The sequence below is a fragment of the Gadus morhua genome, chromosome 14, assembly GCF_902167405.1.
Source record: "Gadus morhua chromosome 14, gadMor3.0, whole genome shotgun sequence".
Lineage (NCBI taxonomy): Eukaryota > Metazoa > Chordata > Actinopteri > Gadiformes > Gadidae > Gadus > Gadus morhua.
Window position 1 is genome coordinate 19452249 of NC_044061.1, and position 18405 is coordinate 19470653.

General features: G+C 44.1%; 1 protein-coding gene across 3 annotated transcripts in view; it reads left to right on the plus strand.

Annotated features, from left to right (window-relative positions):
* Positions 1-18405, plus strand: part of nfatc3a (nuclear factor of activated T cells 3a) — a 69840-nt gene that overhangs the window by 12200 nt on the left and 39235 nt on the right. For 2 of the 3 annotated variants that reach the window (XM_030376323.1, XM_030376324.1), the window contains exons 2-3: positions 5714-6968; positions 13111-13273. In XM_030376323.1, the coding sequence (XP_030232183.1) occupies positions 5714-6968; positions 13111-13273 (1418 nt within the window). The remainder of the gene's footprint in view (positions 1-5713; positions 6969-13110; positions 13274-18405) is intronic. The other variant, XM_030376325.1, reaches the window with a different exon arrangement.

An 18405-nucleotide genomic window follows, 5' to 3' on the forward strand; every position in this document is an offset into this window, starting at 1 on the left:
TCAAGGAGTTCCTCCAAACGGACGCTGCAGAGACAGTTCCAGTACAGGGCTTTTATGTGGCCGGGTCCCAGCTAACAGGCCTCTGGAGTTCAAGGGTCAAGCGTTCTCCCCCCCCCCCCCCCCCCCCCCCCCCTGTTACCCCATCAGCCCTGGCAGTGTGTCACGAGCAGCAGTGAGAACCATGTCCAAACGCTTCCTGCAAGGAGGAGCGATTTCCCGGCTATTTTTAGCTTAGGTACAACAAAGCCTCTTAAAGATCTTTATTTAACCAGATCGTCTGTGTCATGGATAGACGCTTGACGCACTGGGTCAGCAGGAAGTCAGCAGGTTCTGTGCACGCAGACAAAACACATTTTTTTTACCTATTCGAGCATTTTGTCCCTGCTGCTGTATTTATTTAGTCTACTCTATAATGCCCTCATCGACTGTGTTATTCTCTATTCTACTATGCTTTACTCTACCGTTCTCTACTCTATAGTCTACCCTGCTCTCCCTTTCTCTACTCTTTAGTCTACCCTGCTCTACTCTAGCTCTACCAATTTCTAGACTATACTCTACTCTGAGAAACTGGTGAAGAACTGAAGGCCAAGGAAACACAGGCGGCTGGAGGATGATTGTTTTAAATTTGAATACATTGAAATTAATTTGGTTATATTGCATCAGCTAGTCACACAAAGTAAGAAAGGTATATGCCAGTAGTGGTTTTTGAAGGCTTGTTTTTTTTATCGATAGCATTTTAAAACATAGAACCATTTGACGAACCATATTTTTAACATCTGTCCGCATTTCTGCTTGATAGAATAAATGGAAATATCATCCCACAAAATCAAAACCCCCTATGCTCTATTATTTTCTCCTATCTTCTCCTCCTCTCCCCTTCTCTCCACTCCTGTCCCTTCCTTATCCTCTCTCTCTCGCCCCCCTGTCCTTGCTCTCACTAGGGGGGTTCTCCCCCACTGTAGCCCTCCTCAGTGCTAGGGAGGTTTAAGGTGATCAGAATAAGCCAGGTACCCTGGTCCACCTCATGTCTAACGAGACAGACACAGACCACACACACACTCACACAAACACACACACACACACACAGACACACAGACACAGACACAGACACACACACACACACACACACACACACACACACACACACAAACACACACACACAAACACACACACACACACACACACACACACACACACACACACACACACACACACACACACACACACACACACACACACACACACACACACCATCCCTTCACCATCTATCGGTGCCTTGTCAACTTTGACTTTATCACATCACATTTGTAAATGAGAAAACGTCGTGCCTTTTTACATTTGTTTATTAAAGTTCATCAGAACCTCTACCAAATAATACACCCAAAAATGGACTTCATTCTCTCATAAATTCAGTTACTGGTTCGTACATCTTCCCAGTGTCAGAGGACAATGTTGGAGTTTATGAATGTTAGTCCTATTGGTTGGCAAATGCTTCCATTGCTGTATGATCGCTCAACTTTTGTATCAACACTGCATTTTGCCTCCATCTCTAGAGGGCGCTTCCCTTTGAGCTCTCCAGGAAAGGGCATGTACATAAAAGTAGCCGTCTAATCGAATCTAATTGTCTTGGATATGTGGTGCCGATGATAAATTATTTTTATAGGAAAAACATATGAGAAAATCCCATACAATGTTTACTTGAAGTTAGTTTAGTTAAAACAACTTTCAGGGAACATGTGAGATAGCACCATCAGTAACAGTTGCCCGGTTGCCCTAGGCTACAAGCCCCTGTCATCCTGTTATGGGGGCTGGCCTTACCTCTTGGCTTCAACCAGTGATGTTAAGATCAGGGATTAAAACTTGTACTGGAGATTTGAAAGCAAGGAAAAATATTACAAGATTACAAGATAATGTGCAGGCCTTATCTTGACAGCACATGCTCTGAAGCTATATTATAAAAATGACATGATATTATAATATATTTTAAAAAGGCCACAAAATAAGTAGTGTATTTGGCCGCCATTGTGTCAATTTTGGCAACCATAAACGAAGCTGTTATCGCCAGCAGGGAATCCATTTCTTAATGTTATTGTTGGGCTCTATGTTTTCTAACTGCACACAAGCAAACCGCCGGGAGCCAGGTGCAGCCCTAGGCCATTGCCACATCTGCTTTAGCAGGCTGCTGCTGTCTCAAACAACTGTAACAACAGTGACTTCAAGTCATACGCAGCCTTGAGGTAACGAGGGCCAGGGACGATGGAAACAATATTGACTTATGCACATGACATGTTTCGAAGTGTGACAAATGATACAGTTAGAAAAAAGTATATCAAACTTCAGAGAAAAGTTCTTTTTGTGATTTTGTGCAGTTTAACTGTCTAATTGTTGACTATTCATGTCAATGTGTTACATAATCCAGAAAAAATACAGCTAAAAGGCAGTGAAACAGAACCTGGTGTTGTAGTTGTGGAATGTTTGTTGTTTTGGGGTGTTGTTTGATGCACAGTTTCTCAGTTTAGTAATGTTGAACATCCAAGCCCAACACTTCTTCTTCCTCTCATCCTCCCTTCCTCTTTTCTGTCTCTCTCTCTCTCTCTCTCTCTCTCTCTCTCTCTCTCTCTCTCTCTCTCTCTCTCTCTCTCTCTCTCTCTCTCTCTCTCTCTCTCTCTCTCTCTCTCTCTCTCTCTCCCTCTCTCTCTCTCTCTCTCTCTGTCACACTCTCTCTCTTTTCCTCTCTCTATCCCTCTCTGCCTGCCTCCAAGTCTCTTTATACTCTCTCAGTCAGTGAGTGAGCGGCTAGTAGGAGATCAAATGCTTTGTCTTCTGCCTCTGCCTCTCTCTTCCTCTCTCTCTCTAGCTCTGCTACTCTGTCGACCTCTATGTCTCTCGTTCTCAGTCAGTGAATGACTGAGAGAGCCAGGCCGGGATCGTGTGCTGGGTCTTGTGACAGACAGGCAGGGCTCGTGGTGTGCAGCTATAAATATGTCCTCGGCTGTGGTCTCTGCTGTTCTCAGAGTGGGTGTGGCGAGGCACAATGTTAAAAAAAATACATAATCACTCGTATCCAGTGTTTTTCAACCTGTGGCAAACGTTGGTACTGCAAGTGGTATGTGGAATCTTGAAATATACAGAATTCTTTAAAATATTAGAAAGACAATTGAAAATAAATGTATTATAAATGTTCAGTAAATATTCAATGATGGCGCTTAAAAAAATGTGTGCCGCTTTGTGCAGTCCATCCTATGTTTTCCATTGTCATGTTTTGTGGTCATTTGTGTTTTGCTTATAATAAACACACTGGGAGCATAAGCAGCATTGCTGACTTTTTCTTTCCGCGGTTTCCCAGTGACCATGGCCTGCTTGCAGGAATAATTACATAGAAAGGGGGCGGTGTCACTCAGCAACCGCATATGTATTCATCTATTTCTTACAGTTTGCACATGAGGTGGGCCGCAAATGTCTTGATCCCAATTTAGTGGAACATCTAAAGTTAAAGTTCTAATCCTAAACCTCCCTCCAGTAAACTGAGACTTCAGATTGTCTGGCACTTGAAAGTGGAAGAAACATCTGAAAGGGGCGATCAAGCAGTTGGCTTCTTTCAACTACAAACTCAAACAAGTTGAGTGTGTAATTGTGTGCGAATGTGTGTGCGTGCAGGTGTATGTGTGTTTGTGTGTGTGTGTGTGTTCCTGTGTGTGTATGTGGGTGTGTTTATATGGGCAATGGTGCCAACGTCATGCGGGGTTGGTACATAAATGACATCTTAGGTCCTGATTCACCATGTTTCCACAGTCAACTCACACAGGAAATGGCGTGTATTGTTGTTGCCCCTTTCCTGAACATCCTCATCGGACCGAGTATTTGCAGAGAATCCCGTTGAGATTTAAAAGAAGCCAACAGCCATATATCCACGCCCACACACACATTGAAAAGCACACACACACACACACACACACACACACACACACACACACACACACACACACACACACACACACACACACACACACACACACACAGAGACACACACACACACACACACACGTTTCATTGTGATTGATAATGATGTATGTCTGATGTTAAACAGGTTGGCACATATAAGGCGTAATTGTTGGAACATGAAAGAAAGACCCTTTCAAAGCCGTTCACTCGTGCAATCGTGTATTGTTTGAAGAATAATTTATATTCGTCGTTAAATGTGTTTAATCTCACTTATTGTGTGAAAGGACACTGACACATTAACCATCTTTGGTGTTTTAAAGATAGTTGTAAAAGTATAACAGTAATTCATTCCTTCTTTGAGCATATGAAAATATAATTATCAAAAAAAGAATGTATACATAATTAACATCTAGCATCCAAGTGTGTGTCTGTGTGTCTGTGTGTGTCTGTGTGTGTGTGTGTGTGTGTGTGTGTGTGTGTGTGTGTGTGTGTGTGTGTGTGTGTGTGTGTGTGTGTGTGTGTGTGTGTGTGCTCATAAGTGTGTGTGGGTGTTCATAGATGTGGTTGTGTAGAGAGCAGAAAAGAGCAAGAGAAAGTAAGAGAGAGTGTGTCTGTGTGTGTCTGTGTGTGTCTGTGTCTGTGTGTGTCTGTGTGTTGTTGTTAAGGCTCACTGGGTGCAGGCATGTGAATTCATCAGACAGTTATTAATAACCTCTCTAATATAGAACTGCCAGCTAGGACAATGTACTCTTTCATTAATTTTCGTGCATGCCTGTGTTGGTATATTTGTGCACGTGTGTGTGTGTGTGTGTGCATGTGTGTGTATATGCATATGTATGTGCATGTGTGTGTGTACATGTGTTTATCTGTGCGTCTGTGTGTGTGTGTGTGTGTGTGTGTGTGTGTGTGTGTGAGTGAGCCTCTGCTGGTTGACCTTTGGTATAAATAGCCTGCCGGCGCTGGATGTGTTGACAGGCGAGAGTGGGCAGAGTCGTGTGAATCTGTTTCCTGAGTAGCACTGTTCATCGGTTATCCCTCTCTCTTGGAACCTTGCCCGTATGACCGCCCGCTAGCCTGTGCTGCCCACACACACACACACACATCCACACACACACACACACACACACACACACACACACACACACACACACACACACACGCATACGCACAGGGGGCCAAACATACACAAACATGTTGAACACAATCACACACTCCCACACAAGAGAAAAGTGCAATAGTGCATCATACACTAATCCTGATCTCTTTTTGGTGGTGTGAATGCTTAAAATAGTGATAACACAGAGCGATAACACGTTCAAGGCTACATCATCCTTGATCAGTGCACAGTATCGGTTATCATTCATTTATAAACCAGGTAATACAAACACTGGCCGATTTGATTGGGCTGCTACAGTTTCTCTCTCTTAGTAATGCTAATACTTGACTATAGTAGGATATAATGCACATCAGAACTACTCTATTCTGCCTGTAAATCTGTTCATTGTAAACATGTGGTGAACATCCTTTCAAAAATTTGGGGCGATGACCACACCTTGCATTTATAGCAACAGGGGTTTGGCATGAAACCTTGTAAAGCTGCAAGTCTACTAGACCACAAAGAGCTAAAGGTCCATTGTCTTTTAGAGTCTTGCGGCTGTCTACACTGTAATGTACACTGGACCTGTTGAACCCGGCGAGTACCTCCTATAATCGGACCATTCACCACTGACTGTGACTTACACGTCTCTTGCTCTTCCCTCGTTCTTCCCAGATCAGGAGCCCGATGACAACACATCCTTCTACATCCACGATGTGGGCCAGCCACAGTCCATGGTTAGCAGCCACCAGTCTGTGGGCCTGCCCCATTCAGCCGTCTCAAACCACCAGTCTATGGGTCTGCCACGCCATAGCATGCAGGCTTACTCCCAGCTTATCAACACGTCACCACGCCTGCAGCCACACAAACAGGCCTGCGAGTCCCACAGCTACGACGGTCTACACGAGCCCAAGTACAGCACATCTCCCCTGCTACCCCACACCCCCACGGGCCCTCCCAAGGCCTTTGAGTGTCCCAGCATCCAGATCACCTCCATCTCGCCCAGCTGTCAGCAGGGGATGGGCGCCAGTCAGGAGGACCTCAGGGCCAACGGCCCCGAAGGGGACTACCACGGGGAGCGACCTCTCTCCAGGGACCACCTGTACCTGCCCCTGGATCACGCGTACCGGGACTCATCGCTCAGCCCCAGCCCTTGCAGCAGCATCTCCTCCAGGAGCTGGTTCTCTGACGCCTCTTCCTGCGAGTCCTTCTCCCACATCAACGACGACGTGGAACACGAGCTGAACGAGGCGGCCGCCCGCTTCACCCTGAGCTCGCCGCTCACCTCCCCGGGGGCCGGCTCCCCCCAGACATGGGGGTTGCCCCAGGACGACCAGGGGCCATGGCAGCAGCAGCAGCAGCAGCAGCAGCAGCAGCAGCAGCAGCAGCAGCACCACCACCCCGCCTTCATCCACTCCCACTCCCTCACCCTCTCGCCACGGGGGTCCCCGTGCCACTCCCCGCGCACCAGCGTCACCGATGAGAACTGGCTCAGCCCGCGGCCGCCCTCCCGCCCCTCCTCGCGGCCCACCTCGCCGTGCGGCAAGAGGCGCCACTCCAGCGCAGACATCTGCTTCCAGGGCTCGCTGTCCCCGCACCACTCGCCCACCCCCACGCCGGGGCCCTCGCCCAGGGGCAGCGTGACCGAGGACACCTGGGGTGGAAGCCCCCAGGCCGGCATGTCGCCCTTCCAGTTCTGTCCCTCCGAGGCCGACATACCCTCCAAGACCAGGAAGACCTCCCAGGACAGGACGGTCATGCAGGGGGACATGGGTCTGGACGAGCAGGGGAGTATGTCCCCACACCTGGACTCCCCGTCAGACGAGGGTCTGCACGGCATGAAGAAGGACGCCGCCGGCGAGCAGTTCCTCTCCGTGCCCTCCCATTTCACGTGGAACAAACCCAAACCCGGTCACACGCCTATATTCAGGTAATCACAGTTGATGTACACATGACATACACATGACCTGAGGACAGAGAGTGAGCATTAGTTTAGATCACAGGTTCACTACAGCTTGAATACATTAATTAAACTGTATTGCTTTTAACAAAATGGCCCAATTATTTTCAAAGGTATACGTAAAATAACAGCTTACTGCTTCTTAGAGTTGAACAACCTGAAGAGGTTGTTGGAGGGCTGAAGCTTATCACGGTAGCATGGTTGGCCTCAATAGCTGTTGGCTTTGTGAGGCATGGCTTTGTGAGGCATATATAAATAAAAATAAATTGAATTACTTATTATATTACAGCAATTATGATTTCAGTTGATTTGGATTATGAATACAATAAGGAGGTCAAGGCTAAATTATCAAGTTGAGGCAAGGCATTGGCTTTTTATGTAGTGTAATTAGTCACAATAGAAAAGAAAGTTCCTTCTGATCTTGACAGAGGATTGATAATGGCCTGGGGTGTTACAGCGCTGCCGATTTGACTTGTGTTTACATGCCGGACTTTGAGCTCCTCAGCGATGCAATACAGTGGCGAGTACCTTAAAGGTCACACAAGGCTGTGGGAGAGTTGAGGGGGAGAACCACAGGCATGTATGCACACACATGCTATACTTAAATACACTTGTACGTAAAAGCTGGAAAATGTTCCACTTTAAAAGGGTAATCAGAGGCAATCAGATGAAGCCGTTCGTAAGGAGAGGAGACAGAGAGAGCAGGCCCTCTCCCACTCTATCGTTTGCAGCAGATGAAGGCATGGCCTTGTTTGTGTGCACTTGCCACAGGCACTATAAATCAGCAAAGAGCACATATGGCTGGACACACACGCAAACACACACACACACACACACACACACACACACACACACACACACACACACACACACACACACACACACACACACACACACACGTCAAATGGACTCATGCACTAAATGCATTCCCCAGAAAACAATAGGGTCAGTATTTACGGAGGACCCATTTGTTAATTTATTTGTCCTCTTTTAACTTTCATGTCATCTTTCCTTTTTCACAGTAAGAAAACAATCATTGAGCTAATCATTTACTATTCAGTCATTAAGTAGACGCTTTAACCAAAGCAAATTTAATTCAGTTATGCACACTGACAGTCAAACTGCGATAGGTAAAGTTCAAGGAAAGGTGGAGAAGACAGGCTAGGAGCTGCAGCTTCTGGCGAATGTGAGCCTTGCTGTAGGTACGATTTCAAGTTGTTAAGAGAGAGAGCAGAAAATAGCAGAATATATGATTTTGTCGAATATTGAAGGAACCAACCCAAAAAACGTCCCTCCCTCCCTGCCCCCGACCTCCCGTCGTTTCTCAGCCTTCATGCACCTATGATTGACAGGCAAGATGGACTCCCGGAACCAATCAAAAGCAGACAGAGTCAACCCAAGACTGATATTTACTCACTGATAGCTGATGGATGGCCATACCATTTCTAATAAATTAAACAACAATAAAAAGTTCTTAAATCTTACCAACAATACCAATACCTTAAATATGCACAGTTCAGTTTCACTGCCATCAGCCTCGCCTTTACACAGATTTAGCAGTCATTTATTCATAAGATTTTTTTTTGAATTTGTTGACTGCATACTGAAACACTGAAAGACTGCATACTTAAACACAAACGCTGTGAAAAGCTAAGCTTTTCACAGCTATTTCTGATTTTTGACCGCAGAATAGGTCACGGCAGTTCAGGAATATCAAATGCTAATAACTGCTTACATAATGTATTCCAACAGAATTATGAACGTTGTGCTTTAATACGTACGGTTTGCTGTGTTCCTTAAGATAAGATAAGATAAAACATGAATAAATCCCTTTGGCATGATCATTTATGGCAGCAGAGAACCCACTGGCACAGGTCCAAATGACAATAAAACAAATTTTATAAAAAGGGCAAAAACCATAAATAGATTAAAACCAGAAGGAGAGGGAGGGACCACCGGAAGACCAGACTACAGACCAATTCACCATATTGAATATTTGCCTCTTATATATGTATGCTTATACATTAAATAGTTACCCGATCAGCCATCCTGCTAGTCTAAGTAATATTTAGATCACCTTAATATGCGGACATAGATGTTTAACTGTCGAGCTGCTCCAGTATGCTGTGTGTTATCTCCTGCCCTTGGTACTTTGAGCTTTGCTGTATACTCCACTGTATCTTTTGCTTGCCTTAAGCATTAACTCAATTTACCCAAGGAAGTAATTATCACCGAAGGTATACAAGAAAGGCCTTATCTCATTCTTTTGGAAGTTGTCTACATTTGACTAGGTTATGCTAGGTTAAGCCACATTTTAGGTGAGATGAATTCTGCTGAGATTATAATACTCATAACAACTCCTGTCTGCTCAGGGATCAAGGGTTTGGTGTGTGTGTGTGTGTGTGTGTGTGTGTGTGTGTGTGTGTGTGTGTGTGTGTGTGTGTGTGTGTGTGTGTGTGTGTGTGTGTGTGTGTGTGTGTGTGTGTGTGTCTGTGTCTGTGTGTCTGTGTGTCTGTGTTTGTCTGTGTGTATGTGTGTTAGTCGCGTGTGAAACAGATGGCCCAGGCAGTTGGTTACTGGGTGGGTTTCACTGTCTCAACAAAGGAAGGCAATGAGTGGGGCGAGGTTATGGGTGGGTGTGGCTTTGCCGGGAGGGACTTGGGTGCTACTAACAACCAGATTCCATTCGTCCTCCACCCTATTTTAAACATACACACCCCCTTTGGGAATATAGATTGGGATGGAATGGGTTCTGGTTCCCAGTCCACTGCTGTCATCTGTCATCTGCATCTGTATGTTACGGTTTAAATGTGTCTCAAGAGGTCGGTTCAGTTCACCAGTCCCTTTAGGCCGACTGCCTAACCAGAGGTGTTTGTGTAGGTGGAGGGGATAGGGGAGAGTGGAGGGGCTGCTTGTGTGATTTGTATTGGGCCTTGTTCACCCAGCGGCCATCTTGGTTCTATCCGCTTGATGGGTGGGGGAATGGAATGCGGAACTCCACATTCCAAGATGACCGCGAGGTAAATAAGGCCTATGGTAAAGGACGAGAGGACGTGACAAGAGAGGGGGAGCCCCCCACAGCCACCCGAGAAAGGTTGCGCTATTTCGGATCCCACTCATGCTCATGTTTCCTGCATTGCCATTACCTGCTCTTGTAACCGTAGCAGCCATGTGCAAGAAAACAAAAAAAACAACACACATGCTTTCTGGAGGGGGCTTATGTTATGGAAGGTGATCACGTTGGCAGGGATAGCCCTGCTATGAATTGCTGTGACCTAATTTCCTCCCGCTATTTCATCACTTCCTCCCCAGCATTCCTCCCCTTGGAACTGAAAGAAAGCTTATCTTATTGGATACTTTTAGGGAACTTGTTATGTATAAATAGCTTCATGTATGTATCCGTGTATGATATATATAGAACACACAAAAAGGGAAACATAAGCGACACACTCGTAGGTTTTAAAGTGTCCGTATATATTCAGTGATGAGATCACATATGATTAAACTCACCACGAACAGGGAGCATTTATGTAACACAATACAAACTATTGTGGTTTTTCGGTGGCATTTAAAAGTTGTGCGTGGTGGGAGAATCCCTGCAATGCAGTGGGATTTGATTTAGAACCACAAAGCATGGCACACACGCACACACAAAATAAAATGGTAATTCACCAAAATGTAAAACACATGCCCGTTTTATTCCAAAAGTCAGTCTTTCCTCTTGTTTTGATTGTACTTAGTACGCCAAAGTAGGAACTGAATGGTTCCAATGACGGATTCCCTGCACATGTCTCCCATTGAGAGGACTCTGGTCTGCTCGGAGCCACGGCTGACAGGACCCTGGAAACAGAACAACTAGGCCTCCTGAACTTCACATGAACAGATCATTTTTTTTGTATGGTACCATCGTTGCTTTATGGACAGCTCATTGACGAGAGACAGGAAGGCAGGTTGTAGGAGAGAGGGAATGACGTGTAGCACAGAGGACCACAGGTCGGAATCGAACCCGGGAATCGAACCATGTTAGCGCACTAGCATACTGAGACCCCAACCACCCTCATTAAAAAAAAATCTATATTAAACTGATCAATATGATTTACTTGTATATACATATATATATTTTGTTCCATGTTACGCTGATTCTTTTAAGTGGTCTTTTTCATTTACATTTGAATGAAATCCCATTATTTTATCTTTGTGGAAACACAGGTCTGTCCAGCTTCAAGGTAGAAGCCTGTTATGGTGTCCCGGTACATAATGACCTCTGCCAAGTGCTGTGAACTGTCAGAGGAAGTACTGCTTGCACAATGTATCTCAAAGAGAGTTACATTGAATGCAATGTACAGGACAAGACTTTACTCTTTCTCTATACACTTCCTTTCTTGTTGCTTATTTTCACAACCCTTAAAAAAAAGTCTGTCAAACCACAGTGAGTCAGATGAAGTAAGTAAAGTTCTGCTAATGCTCTGCCCTGACATGGAAAACAGCCTTACAACTTACAGTTTAGGACAGTTATCATGGAAAACAATTATGTTGGCCAGATTTATAAATGTGCCTTTTGACAACAGTGGAAGTCTATGGCACAGAAGTGGAGTGTTTACCATTCGCTAGACAGACAGCGTTTTGTCATGGGATGCTCAGTTCAGAAAAAAAACTAAATTGAACAGTTTCCAACTAAACTGAATTGAAAAATCTGAATCAGAATAATAACTTGTATTCATCAAATTGTTCAAAGAATGTATCTGTGTGCTGATACAATCATACATTCAGGATATAAATCTTAAATAAGAATTATTCTGGCCCCTTACCCCATAACCCCTAACCATAACCCTAACCTTAATTTAGTCTCATTAAAAGTGATTTTTTTGACTGTATAGATCACCATGGACAACCCCAGTGTTAATGTCAATGCTGCAGGGCTGCTTCTCTTAAACACATGATTGAAGCCATCTTATGTCGATGCCTAGCGATAAGGAGGACAAGTCCAATTGAGGGTTTTATTTTTAAGTGCAGCTGTTAAAAGCGGATTGTTGAAGGAGACATGCCCACTACACTTGCTTTAACTGACTGACTAGCCGAGGGACTGGCTGACTGACTGGATGGCTGACTTGCTGCCTGAGCTGTCCATCTGACTGCTCTATCTAGCCAACTGATTATCTTACTGCCTTACTGACCTGACTCACTGGTTCACTCATTCTGTGTTTCTACCTTGCTCTCTCCTACACATCTTTCCTGTACAATGAGCAATCGTTGTGCGTCTACTCTCCCCCCAAACCCTCAGATGGCCCCACCAGGTAACGGCTGCTTGTAAACCCCCTGCTTCAATGATTCACTCTTAAAGTCTCACGCAACCTATTACAAGTTTTCTATATTTAAAGGCAGGTTTATGCATGAGGGCATTCCAGTGACTCACTGGCACAGCAGCCAGTGACTGAATCTGACCATCTGTACCATATGCACATACCTAGCTACTATTGAACTCTCAACCAGGGCATCTGCCATCTGTTTCTAACAAAGGATTTTTTAGGGTTTATTTGACCAAAGGTGATTGTGTTTTCTTGGATTGATGTGAAGTCATGTGGATTATAGGGAGATCTGGGGTTGAGTAAGACCTGATGGAAGAGGCCGGTGATTCCCTGGCTATATTCAAGGTTATGACAATCAAATTAAGTTATTATGTCCTTTTGACAATGCATTTCCTGTTAACAGAAGTGTCCTCAGCCCTTATATTTGTACAATGTAGATTGAGTGTCCATCCGGGCAAAACTCACTCAGTGCCACAAATGGCCATTGAGACCATCTCATACCATCCAAAAAAATAAATAAAATGATAGGACCAAGGAGCGCTCGGGGCTGGGAGCTTTGATTCCTGACGAAAAAGGAGCAGCACAGATTGACGAATTAAAAAAAACAATGTCAGTGCCCAAGAAAAGTGTAGCAATCTACAGACTAATCAAATTCTAAAATCTAAAATAATAAAATAATCTAAAACACTGAAGGCTTTCTCAGATTAGAATAGGTTTAGCTTTACTTCCAACCGGATTTGGCAGGAGCAAAGAGAGCACAGTGTCATAGCGTCACGTTTATTGATGGTGTGTGTGTTTCCTTACAGGACCTCGTCCCTGCCCCCTCTCGACTGGCCGCTCCCCAGCCAGTTTGGCCAGTATGAGTTAAAAATAGAGGTGCACCCCAAGGCTCATCACCGGGCCCACTACGAAACAGAGGGCAGCCGAGGAGCCGTCAAAGCAACTTCCGGGGGCCATCCTATCGTCAAGGTAACTAGCCCGTCCGTCTACCTTACCCGTGAAATTTAGAAACAAAATGTGGAAGTGAATTGTATCTATATGTAGTTTAGTCTATTCCCGGCCCAGGCTCCGGGCCGTCTCCCTACAGAGGTTCAGCTATAACATAGTAGGACTGCTGGAGCTGATTAGTCTCACTGTGGATGCACTACGCTTGAGAACACGAACATAAGTGTTGGAGCCGTATCTCATGTATGTCTACTAAGCACATACAGCTATTGCTCAATGTGGTCAGCTAAGCACACACAGCTACACATCGGACATGGGGCCTTTGGCATGATTTGTATTTTTGGAGTTTTGTTGTTCCACTTCACTCTCTATTTGTGTTCCTCTGAACCATCTGCACCCTGCAGAAGATGGACCGAGCCCATAAATATGGAAAGCGAAATGTCAGATGCACTGTGTGCACTTGATTTGTGAACTTTTGTTGGACGAAAATATACTTTTCACAGAAAACCTGAAAAAAAACATGGAAAAACATTACATAATATAAATATAAGGGAAAATGGAACCGTACCGAGGTTTGACGCAGGGAAAACACCACGGCTCTCAACGCTGACTCCAGGTCTGATATATGGGGCCTATCCGGGTCATGGCTCACAGCTTACCCCCTGTCCCCAGAGCATCCACACCTAACACCTACAGCGGTGAACACAGGACACAGTGGTCACTCTGGCAACCAGGAGCCACAAAGTAGAACATGAGAGTGGCTGATGGGAATGGCAGATGACTTTCAACTTTTACACCAGACGCCTGTCTCCCCCTCTACAGATTGGTAAAACTAGGTAATCTTGCTACCACTGGGAATGTCCACAAATTGATGCTCATCGTCAGTAAGTTAGTACAATGTATTTATAGCACCTTTCCAGAACAGAAGTCACAAAATGCTTAACAAAAGTTAAAAAAAATACAATAGATGGTCTACAGTACAAAAAGCGCTGCCACAACACACGTTTTAAAATAAAAAACAAACCAGCTCATCAAATGCATTTGCTCATCCAGCGGGGAGCTTAACTGGTCATTTTGAATGTCCCCAGTGTTGTTGTTGTTGTTGTTGTTGTTGTTGCTGACAAGACAAGGCTTGGAATAGTAAAACACAATACAACTCAAGATAGCACAATCATCGGTTGGCACTTAACTGTTTAATTGCTTTACAGCATATGTGCTTACGAACACATATGCATTCTAGAATTATTCAACGCAGAACCCTTTCTACGGCTGTCCTGTCAGGAGGTGGATAAAACAGCTGATATCCACTATGTTAATGTCAGCTCATTTGTGATCTGAAAGTAGAGCCGGCAGGCGTCAAGGCCTGGACTGCTATGCATTAGACCAAAGATAGGGGCGGAGCTCAGAGAAGGATCGAGAACGAAGCGAGAGCAAAACAAAGGGCCCAGTCCAGTGAATATTTCATGTGCCCAGCGACCGGTTCCCATTGAGAGACCAAGGGGAGAACCGACAAAGTGATGCATGTTGTTCGTCGACCCTTACAATGGTTTAGCTAGATGAGCTAGACAGCTAGCTCTAGTTAACCCTACAGGATAGTCATGTATATAAGTGATCCACAATATAATCACTATGGTTAGTTTTGCTAAATATGTAGTGTTATGATAATGCAATGTAACTATGAATGTGAAACTGAACTGATGGATTGTGTTATTGTGCCTGATTAAGTATTTACAAGTATTACAATGGGAGCACAACTACTTTGAGAAAGCATCTATCTTGGATCTTAAAAATGGTTTCAAGTTCGAACCAAAGGGCTGGCTGCAGTTAAAAGGTTACATAGTGGAGGTTCAAGTCCAAAGTCATGGTCGTACAGAGTAGTCTTTTACACCAAAAGACAAGATGAGTGACATACCATGAATACAGTACACGCAACCGAATGTGTGGTGATCCAGGGAATTCAAGCTCTATTTAGTTTCCAGTTCTTCCTATTTGCTAGGACATGTTTATTTAACATCTCCTGCAAAGCCTTTTGATTAAATTTAGTTTTGTGAAATGGCTTGGTATCTCGTCTGTTGTTCAATTAGTTATATTACAGAAAGCTGTGTTCTCTGTTCTCGTACCTAGTCATGTACATGTGGCCTCACTCCCTCTGTTCTGAATGCAGGCCAATCATTAACCATTTCAGCTGCAGTTAGCCCCAGATTGTACCCCACCATGTGTGACGATGCATAATTTAGCTGCCAAATTTGATCACACAGGCCTTGGCCGTGCGTGCCCTCATTCCCCATCCCTAGAGGGAATTGTTTGGCTGTGGGATTAATGCAACACATTCTGCACAGGCCATGTAGGAGAGGGCTTAAGGAGTCTTGATTGTTATTGTAGTGGCTTCGGTAGAAGGATGCACTTTTGAGTGTACGGTAGCTTATAATGTGTAGGTTGGCCACTGAATAAGTGTTTTATGTTACAGTATTCACATAGAAAAATAACTTTTTGCATATGGGGCCCCTTGTTGTTTGCAATTATCTGTATGGAAATATATTTTGTTTTAAGTTTTATATTTAATGATATACGCAAACGGAGGCTAGAGCAATCACATGCAGAAAATGGCAAAATTTAAAAGAAATTGCATGACTGCAATTCCTGCATATTATAGTGATACAATATTGAAACACACACAGTGAATTATATTACTCATTCTCTTAAATACATTGTCTAGTTAATCCCTAACAATATAAAGCAGCAATGCAAAATTATTAAAACCATAGCACTGATTCCTTACACATTGGATAATCTCATCCAGTGAGTCATTAATTATGCTCCTTATTGGTAACACAAGCAACATTATATAACCCTATTGAAGACTCCACGCAGTTCAAAAAGTTATCCGAATTAATTATTGAAGGATCAAATTCTTGTTCTTTGTCTTTAAAGAGGTCACAGCACTTGACACGGGGAGCTGGCTCCCATGTATTTTATTTCCTGTGTGTTGTGGAGGCGTGCAGCCGGCCACCGGCTCCACGCTGGGGCTAGCTGGGGCTAACCTTCGCTGCCTCAACAGTAGCATGTAGCCATGTACATAGTTATCATCATTGTCCATTCATACACATGAAGCTCTATTGCTTTTTAAGGATAATTGAGCAAAGAGGAAGAAAATGAAGCAATTTTGAATTACTTATTTTCTTTATTTTTATTGTTAACAATTAAAGAAGTAGTTGGGTCAATAGTGAATTGAGGGCTTTTGATTATGATTGTAGTGAATGAAAGCGATAGCACTGGGTTGTGTGCTTACAAAGCTATAGGATTAGGAGTTGTACAAAACTACCTAAGTGTTGGTTGCACTGTATTCGGTAGTCAACTTCATCAACACATCTGATCCTAATAAATCCTAATAAACCTTATCGATGAAGTGTTAATGAAGCACACTCGTCTGTCACACATTGACAGTTTAAAACGTTATTTATATTGCACAGTTCATCATACCCCATGCATGTCAAAGGGCTTGACAGTGCTTGACAAAACACTGGCACAATTCAGCACAATTCAAACCAGGGTGTGACGTAACGTCTGATCAATGAACAACAAACAAAGCCTTCCTGCCTTGATCTTCATATCTTATCACAGCCCTAACACAATCTGCACTTTATTGGCCAACCTTAAGCTAATAATGACTTGGACACACGGGCACATGAGGTGATCAATCTGGTGGTGGTGTTTGACCCCCACATTACGGGTTCATTGAGCTCAATGTGAGGGTTCATGTTTATTCTGCCAGGTCTGTTAACAGTGTCAAATATAACACACACACACACACACACACACACACACACACACACACACACACACACACACACACACACACACACACACACACACACACACACACACACACACACACACACACACACACACATTTTCTATTTGCTTTCTAAAGTGAGAGCATAGTTTGAGTTTAATAACAACACGAAACATCCCTTCAAGGCAGAGGTAGCACTAGCTATCTCCTCCATGTCTCTGTGTGCTGTGTTCTCTGGAGATGGGACAGGGGAGGGGGTGTGTGCTCTCTGCTGGTCTGATGATGTCACGTGATGACGCAGCAGCGGCCATCTGGACACGGTGGTGACTTCCTTCCTGTAACCCAGACCCGGGCTGTACGAGGTGCTGCGTCACAAAGGCCAATCAGACGCCTGCTATAAACACTGAAGGAGCCCTCGGGCTGGGCTTGTTTGCATGTATCCAGAAAAAATAATGCAAAACGTGTGTGTTTGTATGTGTTTGTATGTGTTTGATGTTTGTATATGTTTGGGTGTGTTTTTAGAGACAGAAAGAGAACAAGAGACAGACACATTATGACTTACAATAACTTATTGGTTAGTTTCTAGAAAAATACTATTTATAATTTTTACTTTAGGGATGCCGAGCTAAATTTGTTTAGTTTTGAGTCTGCTCTTTTAGTCCTGTGGTGACTGCAGACAACCCTAAAATTAGAAACTTGATGTTATCTGGATGTCAGCAAGCCCGTACTAAAACCTTTACCCACACCTTTTGTTGTGTGGCTCTCCTCTATCACGCTACACATAATCCTTTAATGTGACAAGAAAATGTGTGTGCAGTCAACAATGGAAACACAGAGAGTCGGAATGCAACTCATTTGTTTTTCAAATGTCCCCAGCTTTACAAAAATGGCTGCAATTGCCCGTCTCGGCATCCTCATGTTGTATGTGTTCCGACAAACATGTCCAAACTTGTATAACTTGTTAGTGGTCGCAGTAGCAATTGAGGACATAAATGCATATCTCAGTAACTAGGCTATAATTGTACCACTCCTACCAAATCGCTCTCCCAGTGAGAAGATTAAGGACAGCCCCTCCTCCAGAGATAGTGGTGCTACTGTTTGGTTTCAAGTGGACTGTGTAGAATCCAATGCCTCGGTTGTAATGCTGCTTTGGGTCATGCTTTTTTCAAGCCCAGACTCCTCAGCGCCCAGGGGAAAATGTCTCTGAAGAGGTGTAGCCCTGACACTACATAACAAATGTATATAATGCCCAATAAAACTTAAAGAAAGGCTCCAAGTTTAGGGAAAATGAATGGCGTGTCATTTCAGCAGGGGTGGAGAACCCAAACCATGTAATGAACCTTCACATACATTGACTATTGGG